The sequence below is a fragment of the Gekko japonicus genome, unplaced genomic scaffold (genome assembly GCF_001447785.1).
Source record: "Gekko japonicus isolate JY-2015 unplaced genomic scaffold, Gekko_japonicus_V1.1 scaffold79, whole genome shotgun sequence".
In the NCBI taxonomy this organism is placed as follows: Eukaryota; Metazoa; Chordata; class Lepidosauria; order Squamata; family Gekkonidae; genus Gekko; species Gekko japonicus.
In genome coordinates this window covers 285363-298598 of record NW_015167530.1, presented here as the reverse complement: position 1 = coordinate 298598, position 13236 = coordinate 285363, and the positions used below count along the sequence as shown (strand labels likewise).

General features: G+C 43.1%; 1 protein-coding gene across 1 annotated transcript in view; it reads left to right on the top strand.

Moving 5' to 3' along the window:
* The window catches only part of AHCY (adenosylhomocysteinase), a 38223-nt gene extending 25269 nt beyond the window's left edge, over positions 1-12954 (top strand). The window contains exons 8-10 of the mRNA XM_015413387.1: positions 1461-1578; positions 9756-9950; positions 12315-12954. Of these exons, the coding sequence (XP_015268873.1) occupies positions 1461-1578; positions 9756-9950; positions 12315-12446 (445 nt within the window). The 3' untranslated portion in view covers positions 12447-12954. The remainder of the gene's footprint in view (positions 1-1460; positions 1579-9755; positions 9951-12314) is intronic.
* Positions 12955-13236: the final 282 nt, after the last annotated feature.

Sequence of the window (13236 nt, the reverse complement as noted above, 5' to 3'; positions counted from 1 at the left end):
GACCGTCGCATGGATCACAGTGGCCAGGTCTTCTCGGCCGAGATAGGGAACCAACTGCCTGGCCAGCCGCAGATGATAAAAGGCTGACTTGGCGGTGGCTGCCACCTGGGCCTCCATCGTTAGAGGAGTCCAGGAGCACACCCAAACTCCTAACCTCCCGCGTAGGCACCAATGGTGTCCCGCCAAAGGTCGGGAGAGGGTGTCCCAACTCCCGGCCGATCCGACCCAGGCCCAGGACCTCCGTCTTTGCCGGGTTTAGTTTCAACCGACTCAGCTTGAGCCACCCAGCCACGGCTTGCAATGCCCGCGAAAGGTCATCGGGACCAGAGTCCGACTGGCCGTCCAACATCAGATAGAGCTGGGTGTCATCCGCATATTGATGACACCCAAGCCCACACCTCCGGGCTATCTGGGCGAGGGGGCGCATGTAGATGTTAAACAACATCGGGGACAGCACAGCCCCCTGAGGCACTCCACATTCAAGGGAGCGCCTCCGGGACCGGTGCCATCCTTTGTCCCCGACACTTTATTTGTACTGAGATCGGTTTTAAATTGTATAGTATGTTTTTAAATGTATAGGATGTTTTATTGTTGCAAGATTTCTTGCCCTGTAAGCCGCCCTGAGCCCTACGGGGGAGGGCGGGGTATAAATTTGATTAATAAATAAATAAATAAATTTATTGAGCACAAATGTATGTATAAATGAGCCTTGAACTAGAATGAATCTGAAGCTTTTACTGGCTTCATCCCATGGCTGAATTGTATATAAATGGGGACAGGCATTGGCAACATAAAGACAAGTTGATGAAGCAGATGATGGCAGGAAGTTAGAAACTGCTGTAATATGAGGGTAAATGTAACCTCACCTTCCCAGTTCCATGTATATACGGGGTTCTGAGTCATATTCTGTTGGGAATAATGGACAACATGGAAATTTCCCCTGGTTTGATCACAACTTAGAGGAGCAGTGGGGCAGATCCAAGAGACGTGGATCTTTGGCAGAGATGTAGTGTAGTGGTATGGTGTAGTGGTTAAGAGCCCCTAACCTAGAGAGCCAGATTTGATTCTACTTCTCCACATGAAGCCTGCTGGGTGACCTTGGGCCAGTCTCTCAGAACTCTCTCAGCTCCACTTACCTTACAAGGTGCCTGTTGTGGGGGGAGGAAGAGAAGGACATTATACGCCGCTTTGGAATTCCTTAATGTAGAGAACAGTGGGGCATACGAGCCAACTCTTCTTTGTTTAAGGCTTTACTCTGCATGGCACAGTAGATTTTAGTCTCATAGGCTGGGTATTAACTTGCAGTGAAGCTGCTAACTGGTGTGGCTGGAATCATGGTTAGGGGTTGTGGGGTCCCTCCCCACCTGAACCATGGTGTTCTTTAGGAAAACAGCGCTAATTCCTTTACCGTAGCATAAAATGAATTACCGTTCCTGAAAAAGCTTTTTATTTCATTCTAGGCATTTTGAGCAGATGAAAGATGATAGCATTGTATGTAACATTGGGCACTTTGATGTGGAAATTGACGTGAAGTGGCTCAATGAGAATGCAGTGGAGACCGTGAACATTAAACCTCAGGTGAGTCATCTTGGACTGAGATCTTTTGTTCTAAGCATCAAGCACTTGGTTATTGGGAGGACCAAGTCATAGAAGAGGGTGCCTGACCACCGTCAGAGTTGAAGGGGCGGGACTTTCACGCAGTCTGTTTCCGTGGGCGTTGCAGAGGGGTGTCTTGCACCTTCTCCTCCTCTGATCAAGGGATGGGGTACAGAGAAGGGTGGGGCACCATGTGTCCTGTTCGAGCTGCAGGTGTCCAAAGGTGTGTGTAAGCCTGTGTGATTGGGAATGGGCATGGCCACATAAAGGCTGGTACAGGATAGCGAAGTGGCCCTTTCTCCCCATACCTATCCCCTGGATGGTAGAAGGAGTGCAGTGCACACCTGTACAAAGTCAGGCTCATAAAATTAGTCTCCTCCTTCAGATCAGAAGGTGGCTACCATAGGAGGGAGTAGATTCAGGTAGTTAGCTGTGTTGGTCTGAAGCAGCAGAACAAAATTTTGAGTCCAGTGACACCTTTAAGACCAACAAAGTTTTATTCAAGGTATAAGCTTTCATGTTCAAGCACACTTCTTCAGATATTGTGAAACAGAATTTTCTCAACCATTACATATAGGTAGAGAGAGGTGGTGGGGTTAGTTGCCAGGAAGGGCTAGTTAGTGTCAAGATGCATAAGTAACTAGCTGATTATAGCTGAGATTGGATTAAGGTGGTTGATAAGATCTGTGAATGGCAGTAAATACAAGAGTTAACAAACAGCTATGAGGATGAAGTGTGAGTCCAGTGGCATCTCCAAGATTACAAAGTTCAATTCTGGGTAGAAGAAGAAGAAGAGATTGGATTTATACCCTGCCCTTCACTACCCAAAGGTGTCTCAGAACGACTTACAAACTCCTTTCCCTTCCCCTCCCCACAACAGACACCCTGTGAGGTAGGTGGGGCTGAGAGCGCTCTGACAGAAACTGCTCTTTTTTCCAGAACAGCTGTGCCAGAATTATGGCTTGCCCAAGGTCATCCAGCCAGGTGCAAGTGGAGGAGGGGAGAATCAAACCCAGTTCTCCCAGATTAGAGTCCGCGCACTTAACCACTACACCAAACGAGTATAAGCGAGAACTGAGATGTAGCATGCGTAGAATAGTAAAAAAATAGTATTTATAATTCTGGAGAGGAGTTACAGTAACTAATTCATCTTTGGAGAAGTAAGTGATAATAGAAACAACTCTCTCCAGAATTTCACACAAGCAGATCCCTGGATAAATAATCATTTCGTTTACAGAAAAATGAATGGAATATATTTAGGATATTCCCATTCATTTCTTGTACAACTGCATGCCTGCAGACCTATTGAAAGAGGCACCAACTGCCTTTTTCAGTTGTTGAAGCTCCAGGAGCTGAGCACATACATGCCACCTTTCTCCACAGGGCCACTAACTTAGCTGTTAACAGTTTCTGTAGAAACGCAACCGCTGACTTTTTCCTTGAAATTCCATCTTCCTGATTTTGTGTTAGAAATTGTTGCAGTTCTCATTCCTGGCAGAAGTATCTCAACTCTCCTTCTTTTTGGGGAAGGTGTTGCTGTCAGAAACCTGGATTCCCAGCTGGAAAGACCAATTGTCTGACCAGATGGGAGCCACCCCTATTTCTGTAACTGAAAGAAAGTGCTGGTGCTTGTTGGCTTTTCAGGCGGGTGGAAATATAAACCATCAAAGCCTCTATTTATTGCTCCTGGCACAGACTAAAGCACTAAACGGTGCAGATCAAGCCCTGTGGCAGCATAGCGAAAAGTGTTAATCCCCACACCTTCGGTTAAATGGTCTCAGCCCTTGGCAGTTTAGGCATTGGCCTAACTTATTCACCTGGGGGGATGGGGGACAGAAGCCTGTTGAGAACGCTTGCCTGGCTTGTATTATTGTCAGTCTGAAACCAGCCTGCCCAACAATTATGTTTTATTGCAGCTGTTCTTGGTTGTCTTGCTTTTTTTTTTTTTTAGCACATTCATGGTCATGGTTACTCTATCCTGTAATGGCAAAAGCCTTGGGTTTTTTATGGGGTGAGCCTGCATTTCCACCTTGTCCCTTCCTGATGTGCAACAGCTACTGGTTTCTATTTGCTTGTAGGTGGCTGCTGCAAGCCTGGAGTCTCTCAGAGACACCCTGTCATAGTTTGTTGAGGGGAATGTGTGGGATTTCCCCCCCAAGGCAAAAAAGTGCTAACCAGTTTTGAAACATTCCAGGTGCAGGGACCGTGGTAAAGATAAAAGCCTGCCAGAAACAGCTCTACCCCCTTCATGCAGCCTGATATTAAAAACTGCCCTGCCACTTTTAAAACCCTGATGTTCAGTGTCAGTAATCAAGATTCATCAGTGTAGCAGTATCTGAGTGGAGCCAGGACCATAAAATTCCTAAGAAATGACTATACTCTGATGGAATCAGGCTTTTGAATTTCCCCCATATTCACTTAAAAATGTTTTAAAACTGCTTTTCATGGTAGCAAGTTGTCCGGTGACTGCTGCTGAGCCTGGCCCCAATGAGTTCCTCTCTCCGGAGTAGGAGGGAGGGGAAGCCGATTTGGGAGGCCAAAATAGTCCTGGAAAAGGGCCCTGTCCACTTCCCTTTGCCTTTTACTGATAGAAACCAAGGTTTGAAGGATGGCAAGATTGTTCTGGTTGCCATACAGCCACATGGCCACTGAGATCTGAGTGTACCCATTTCTTAAAGGTACAGGCTCTGCTTCTATTATTTGGGAGGTTAACCCCTGCTCTATTTATGTAGATAGATTCATTTAGATTGAGCTTGCAGAATTTTCTGAAAATCTAGGGGCTTTTCTCAGATTTGTAGATAGATCTGTCTTGTTTGTTTATTGCTCCAGTCTCTGGATTTATGTATTCGCAGATGGAGCCATGTTGACCATTAGGCATATTGATGTAGTAAAGACCGGTATAGACAGTGCAATAAAACTGGATTATACTGTCACAAAACAGCCTTGCTGACCTGTGAGCTCCATTCTGCTTTGGCTGTATGAGGTATCTAGGTTCTCAGCAACTGTCTCGAGTCTCTGCTCAGTGATGTGTTTCTCTCCTGAGTCCACCCAACTCTGCTTCTCTCTGATATTTCTGCTACCACCTGCTGGTTGGTTAGGGTATTGCCTGCTAAGAGGGTCAGAACTAGAGATGTAAAATTTCCGGAAATTTTGAAGCTCGGAAAACCCCCCGTTTTTTTCTGGAAAAAAACGGAAATTTTTGGAAAAATGGAAAAAAATGCTACATTAGCATTTATTTTGTCTTTTCTAGTTTGAAAGTCATTCTGTTACTTTAGGAACATAAAATATGACTATGGACATTTTTACTTGGCATGAAATTATCACAACTAGCATATTAAAAATATAGTGTATCCAAACAATTATTACAGAATACCCACCCACATGCAAAACCAAAACTGAAACTTTTTTATTTTCTTCTGACAATCGCACCTCCTAAAGGAAGAAATGCATCTTGTTCTTGCATTGGAGAGTTCAGTTTGTAACCTAGGACTTGCTTGTCCTCAGTGCACAGAAATTACATCAATCTGATACCATATATATATATTTTAGAAATGATTTGGAAAATATTTGAATACCTGGTCTTAAAATATTTTATTCATCATGTTAAAATAAAACGTTCCATAATCAATTTTTTTTCTTTTCTCTTTTCAATTTTTCCATTTTTTCCGGGGGTTTTCCGGGCCTTCACATCTCTAGTCAGTACCCCATCAGTGATACCATTTAAAGGTTCCTCCCAGGATGTGAGATGGCCCTTAGATTGTTCTTTGCTAGCTGGTAACAGTCCCATATCCAAGCCTTAAGTACTGGGTGCTTGGGGGACATCAATGTAATGGGGCTCCTTGAGTGCTACTGATTTCTTTGATGTTGTTCTTATCTCAACAGTATCAATAAAAAGAAAGAAGGGGTTTGGTAGACCCAAAATGTAGACACATTTCTCCATATACACAGTTAGAGAAACATTAAATACAAAACTAGATTACAAAATCAAAGAGCAATGAAGTAAAGGTGGTATGATGTAACTGATAAACAATGCAATATAAAAGGGAGAAGAAAAAGAAAACAGCCCAGATTTTCAGAGGGAAGTAACTACAACCCTATTCCTTTCTGAGAAGACAACTCACTGGAAAAGACTGTAATGCTAGGAAAAGTTGAAGACAGCAACTGAGCAAGGCTGTTGAAGTCAGCAACCTAAGCAAGGCTGTTAAAATAGGACGTTTTGGCGGTCATGAACCCATAGGGTCGCCATAAGTTAGAAGTGACTTGACACCATTTAACACACACACTCTCTCTGTTCCCTTCTACTGTTCCAAATGCTGGGGGGGAAATTTTCACAGCTCTGCATCTGCACTTGTCCAATGTTTATCTTGTGCCTTTCAATCTGCTGTATTAATCTGAGCAGCATAATAAAGATGATATTTGAGGTACCCGTGCATCACTTGCCTTTTGCCCATTGAAGCTTTTATCCTCTATCTGCCTTCTTTCCATATAAATCTTTTTGCTACATCTCTAATAAAGCAAGTGATCCATGGGATGAGCTGGAAAAGAAGAGCCATCAGAAGAGAAGCAGAACACTTAACGGTTCCAGTGACGTTCATTCTAGCCAGGAAAACTCCCTATTTACTCTTACTTAACACGCTTCAACTGCAGTACATGGGTTGCTTCCTCACAAGGGTTTTGCTTTGGTTTGGCATGCAAGCTAGAGTGTTTTCTAAGTGTTTACATGTTGTTGTCCACCTTTCAGGTTTTCCTGTGCTTTGCTTCATTCTTCCCCAAATCTGTTTTGCTCAAATCTTTCTTGAAACATTGCCGTGAAAGCAGGATTGCACACTGTGTGGATGGGGAAGGTGCATATGTTCAAACTCCCTGCCTATACTGATGCCATTTTATTGTTGTCATCCACTCACACCCTCCATTCCCCTCCCCAGATTTTTTTTTTAAATTGGCAGTTACTACAGCACTATAATGTTATAATGCTATAGCTGTATAGCAGCTACCAGTATTTTTTTTTTGTAAAGCCCTCTGGGAGGGATGGGAAATGGGAGTGTGAATAGTGAAGAAATGGGAGAGATCAAGGGTGTTGACTGAGGAAAGCACAGAGAATATCCTTGTGTGGATGCTTCATTGCCATGTGTTCAGTTTGATGGCAGTGGCAATTCGTGCAAGGCATCCATAAGTGGTTGTAACATATGTACATGAAGTGGGAGAAGGATTCTGTAAGTCAACACCAGCATACTGTTTCTTGGCTAGGTTCAGTCTGGAAACCAGATCTTTAAGCACTGGAGTAATCTGGTCAGGTGATGACTTAGTGAGTAGTTTGGCCCCTTTTGAACCGGTTACAATTTCTGAAAACTATTTGAAGGCAGATCCTTGTAAAGTATAGTCCCAGTAATTTAACTGGAAAATTACTAAAGAATGGGTATATTGCAGCATGGTCTGCTTTTCTCAAAGGGAGTACTGATGATGCACCAACAAAAATTGATGAAAGATAATTTGGGCCACAGATGGCATCCAGCTGCAAAGCCAAAGTGGATCCATAACATTTATAGCCTCAAGTATCCTTGGGGGGCGGGGGCGCTACAAATCCCTTTGCTGCATATTGCTGTTATTCATCTTTTCTATTGGCTGATTCAGGTGAATAGCTTGGGCCCTGTGACTCTGTCCTCAATGTAAATACAAGGGGGTGTAGTGAATTATTTGAAAGCCGTTTTTGTTTCCAGAGGCTGAATAGAAAGTAAAACTCTTCTGGATCAAATTTTCCCCATTAATCTGCTAAACCTGTCTGCTCAGTTTCAAGGATTTAATTTGCTTTTGTCATTTGTGTTGTGTGCCTTTTTTCTTTTTTGTGGTTCATCTGGTCTGCTGGGATCTATTACTGCTTTCCAACCTCCTGCTAAGATTACATCTACTTTTTCCATCTCTGAACACATCTAGCTGAGCAAGCAACAATGTAAAGAATTCCCCACAGCACCTGCTTTAGTGCTTATATAGATCCCTAGGGACAGATTTGTTGTTTAGTTTATCTTTAATCAGAGTTTCTGGACTTTTACCAGTACTTGAAAAAAAAACCACACCTCTTTCTAGTGCAAAATTGTCATGAGAGTAACAGCAATTGCACTCACTTCCTAAGGGATGTATGTGGCTGACCAAACCATTTGTATTAGGTGATTACCTTAGTGTCATCTATAAAATGTAGTGGTGGAAAGTGCCATCAAGTCACAGCTGACTTATGGTGACTCCGTACAGTTTTCCAAGGCAAGAACTGAGGGGACTCACACAGCTTCTTACGATTTTGGGGGACCAGGTTTGTTTAAAACTGTAATCCTTTATCTCAGTTACAAGATGTTATTGGGGTAGTAAGTGTAAAGTCTTTGGATTCCTTGCTATGAGATACGTTTTGTGGTGAGCAAGAAGAACACAGAGATCACTGAGGCAGGAGCAGCATGTGAATAACAAAGAAGATTTATGTATCTACAGGTTGTTTATAAAGAACAGTCCAGCACAGGTCTTCAGACAGTCAAAGGAAAAACCTGGCTGAGGCACATAAATTTCAAGCTAGTTATGGCTTCAGAATGTGGCTTAAATTCTCTTTAATGCTTGCAGGTACACACAGGATTTTACTGGCTAGCCACTAGGTTGGATCCTTTCAGGCACACAGGATTCCACCTACACCAGCCTGCCCTTTCTCAGTTGTCAGACAAAATTGGTACAAGGTCTCTTGTTACCAGAAATAGGCCTAACAATTGGGTACTTTGTCCTCCCTCAGAGGTATTGTTAAGCCACTCTGCTAGGCTACCACACAGAGCTGCCCTTCAGTCTGCCTGCTCTTTTGCTGAGGCAGTCCCAAACTACGAGTGTGCTCTCCTCGAGGCATATCTGAAGTAACTTCCCTACAACATTACATCCCACCTCAGAAAGGTGTTTGGATGCTGGAGCTGCATTTCCATAGCCTCAGGGATGAAACAGCTGAGTAGCTGTTATTCCCTCAGGAGAAGGACAGCCTCCTTTCTGTCACAGTACTTTCCATAGCCTCAGGGATGAAACAGCTGAATAGCTGTTATTCCCTCAGGGGCAGGACAGGCTCCTGTCTGTCACAGTATGGGACTATGTACCATTTGCCTTGTTCAGAGATAATTTCTGGGACACTTCTGAAGTAAAGGTAACATCTAGAATGATTTTCCAGGTTCTGCCTCATGAGAGCCCCGTTTAGCAGCTGAACTTTTTTTTTTTGGCAAGTGACCACTTGTATCATAAAACTTACCTGGTTTTGCTCTAGTCTCTCAATTTTGAGGATGAAGCTTCTGTTAAAATTGCACTTGTCTTGAACTGAGATGTATTGAGAATTCTGTTCTTACGTTTGAGGAACTATGTACCATATGGCTTTTCTCCACACTTGGGCTTTGGTGCCATATGGCAGGCCTCCTACTTGGTCTTGTACTGTGGTTTCCCATCAATATATCTAGTTCTCAACATGGCCTTATCTGTGGATATCAATTCAAAAATTGGGGCCATGAACAGATAAGACAGGTCTTTCTGCAAACCTGAAAAAGCCCCAGGTTTTAAAGAAAAATGTAAAAAAAAAAAAAAAAGCCCATGGTGGGTTAACCCCTGCAAAAATAAAAGAAGCTGAGCACGTAGCTTTAAGAAACAAATACCATCTCAGTGGCAATCGCTAGGCTATCACAACAGTATTGCCAGCCTTCAAACCTTGTTTCTGTCAATAAAAAATGGGAAGAAGAGTCACTCTGTGTGTGTCTCTCTGTGTGCATACACACCAATATGGCATAGTGGTTAGAGTGTTAGACTATGTTCTGGGTGACTCTGACCGAACTTACTTCACAGTTTTGTTGTGAGAGTATAATTGAAGAAAGGGCAATTATGTGTTCTCCAGAACTCCTTGGAGGAAGGGTGGGATAAAAATGTGCTAAATAAACCAAAGTGCTTGAAGAAGTTTTTCAGGTATATGTTTCAAATTCTGCAATAGTTTTAAAAACTTTTACTAAAGGATTCTATTTGTTAGTCCCACAGCTGTTCTCAGAAGTTATCTCCTTTGTCTTAATCATGCCCAACATCCAGCTGTCTAAATTCTGCTTGCTCTTATACCGGATTTGACCCTCCATTTAGAAATCACAAGGGGTCATATCATTTTTATTTCCATTCAGGTGGACCGCTACACGCTGAAAAATGGCCGCCACGTCATACTTCTCGCAGAAGGCAGGCTGGTGAACTTGGGGTGTGCCATGGGTCATCCGAGCTTTGTCATGAGCAACTCATTTACCAACCAAGTGCTGGCACAGATAGAGCTTTGGACAAATCCTGGCAAATATGCAGTAGGAGTCCATATCCTGCCAAAGAAGGTGAGTTGCACTAAGGGATGGGAGAGCAAGTGTGGTGGTGTAGTGGTTGCAATGTTGGACTAGGATCTGGGGGACCCAGGTTCAAATCCCCACTCTGCCATAGAAATGTGCTTGGGTGATTTGGACCCCTCACACATTCTCAGCCTACCTCACCTCACAGGGTGGTTGTGAGGATGAAATGGAGGAGTGAACAGTGTAAGCCATTTTGGGTCCTTATGGGGGAGAAAGGCAGGGTGTAAAATTATCTTTTCCCCCTGATGTTACTTTTAGCACCAGTAGGTACCTGTGTTGTGCCTTTTTTAAATGCAGTACTGCATAGTATCTCAGAGAATAACATTTCTAATCGGGAAATAGTGTGGTAAGAGGAAATAGTGCTCTTTCTCCCATTTCGCAGTGCTACAGTGTAGATTCTTATGTGCTCCCCCCACCTACTTTTTCTTATGTGCTCCCCCCACCTACTTTTTCAGGCTAAATGGCACATGGTGGTATCCAATCATTGCTCCCCTAGCATAGTGCGTAATTTGATCCTAAGAAAGTTTTGGCTTGCCTGGAAAGGCTGGATATGCCACACATCTGTGTAGCTACCCTCATGCATAGAGTACACATAGAAAAAGAGAATTATTGGACAAATCTTGTACCTAGTACATGGTTGCAAACTAGCCCATGGTCCAGCTAATGCTTGAGTGGATGTGGACCGATGGATGGATGAATTGTGACCTCTCTAGCCTTCAAGTCGCTTGCAAGTTTTATTTTTTGCTTTAGAGTTACTATGCTTTCTTGAGACTCAGAATACTTCCATGGTTCATATTTCCCCGAAAAATATGTTTCCAGGAGCATTTTTCTTGCATAGTCCAATGAAAGGGGGGGAGTGGTGTGGCTCCAGTGTGCCCCTTCCTTCAGCAATCTTTCTGGGGCCTCACTGAGAATAGCCCCCCAGCACAAGGACCTAAGAGGGATTGTACCAGTCCTTGAACATCTAAGCAAAGCCAGTCACAATCTGGTCCTAATTGTCCAGGTGTCTACTGTGTATCTGCAAAATCTCTAAACCTGACTTATTTTTGCCATTTATTTCCCTTGAGATTTTCCTTAATTATGAGAATTAAAATTGAATTCTTTGTTCTGGAAATGGAGAGTAAGAAGAGAAATGTCTCTCTCTTTTTTTTTTAAAGTCATCTGGTCTCAATTTCTCCAAACCAGCCAATGAATCTAACAAGATAGTAATTGTTTGATGCTCAGGCTGAACTTCATTGTTCTTTGAAAGTTGGCCAGGTTCAGAAATGATAGGAAAAAGTTTTTCCTCTGATCAGTAAGATATATTACAGGTACTCGCTTGGACCATCTTTTGTTTAATTTTTTTAAAAAGGGCCTGAAGCATTTTTGGTCCATGGCAGGAATTCATAAAGAGTTGGTGCAACATCCCCTGGTCTGTGTGCATAGCTTGAGCGGAGTTGATGGCAGCCATTCACTGGTGTGTGTGTGTGTGGTTGAGGCACAGGTCTCTTTCCACAGTGTGTGATACAGGAGCTGAGTTTTCAGACTGCTTTTTGTTCACTTTTACCATGAAGCAGTGGGAAGATGTAGCACCTTTGCTGCATTCATCTGCTGAACACTTCCACTTATCTTCCCCTTCCGAGACTTCTCTTAGGTATTACTTATGTGCAGGGCTTTTTTTGTAGAAAAAGCCCAGCAGGAACTCATTAGCATATTAGGCCATACCCTTGACAGCACAGCTCATTAGCATATTAGGCCACACCCCCATGTTACCAGAAGTGTGGTCATCTAGCCACATCCACCTTTTGCTTCTTATTCTGTTTACCTTGTTGTTAAAACCCAGGGCTTTTTTTGTAGCAGGAACTCCTTTGCATGTTAGGCCACACACCCCTAATGTAGCCAATTCTAATGAGTTTCTGCTGTTGGGTGTGGCCTATTATGCTAATGAGTTCCTGTTGGGTGTGGCCAACTCAGGAGCCAGCCGGAACTCCATTCCTGTGCGTTCCTGCTCAAAAATAGCCCTTATGTGGATGACTTTTTAGAATGATGGGCTTTTAAGAATTTTAGAAGAACTGTTAAGAGTTAGTATTTAAAATTCACCTCTTTTTTAAAAAAAGCAAGCCAATATTTTCAGGACACTGAACTTTGCATCAAATAATGTTTTATGAGTTTTTGCAGGGCTGGTGCAGAATGCACATAGCCCAGGTTCATAGATTGCAGCGCTACAAACCAGTGTTGTTGTATCTTTGGCTTAATTGTTAATATATGAAAATATAATCAGTTTTTAGTTGGTTACACCACATGGGTCTAGTAAACTTTGATTTCTTTATCAGGTAATGGTCCTAATTTTTCTTCCCCCATTCTTTCTTTCAGTTGGATGAAGCTGTAGCTGCTGCTCATCTGGATAAACTATGTGTGAAACTGACGAAGTTGAGCGATAAGCAGGCCAAGTACCTGGGCCTGTCAAAGGATGGTCCTTTCAAACCAGAGCATTACAGATACTGAGCAGCTAGTGGGGCCCAAAGATCTCAGGATGCAGAGATAGAAATCCAAAGCGCTTTTGCTTCCCTGTTGGGATTCAGAGAACAGCTCCTCCCCTTGTCATGTGTAGACACACTTCATGCCATTTCTCTTTGGCAAAGGTTTATCTCTCATTCCTGTGGGAGGCAGGGATTGTGTATTCCTGTAGGCCTCAACATTGGTTTTTCTCATGGTGCCAGGTGAACCGCATCTCAACTGGAATCATCCTATAGTAGATTTAACATAAGAATCACTTCTGTTGGATCATGGTTTTTACCTAATTGTAGACATTGCAGTCTAGTTTTTGTTGTAAAATGGTTCCATTTTTGGTTGCACACCCTTGTAAGAAAATCGGTAGAAGAATCTGAAATGATAATCTCTAGAAGAGCTTCCAAAAGCCAGGGGACAGGTTGGGGTGGGGGACTGCTTAGTTCTCTGAACATACCAGTGGGGAATGTCTGTTTTTGCCTAGCTTTTGTATCTTGTGCCTGTCCTGGTGTCATAAACAGAGTTTGTTAAAAATCTGCCCTGGTAACCTTGTCTTTATTATGCGAGACATCTTGGGAAGAAGGGTGCTGTTATAACATGTCTTTATTGTCATACAACTATTCAAGGACTCGTAGGCAATGGTCAGACAAGCAGTTTGATCCAATGTTGTTGCTGTTCCCATCTGGATTTAAAGTGCACAATCAAACAGTAACATCTGCCTCTGGTTCCCCAGTCGTTGGCACCCTGTTCTTGACCCATCTTCAAATTGGAGTTATTTGACACCGGG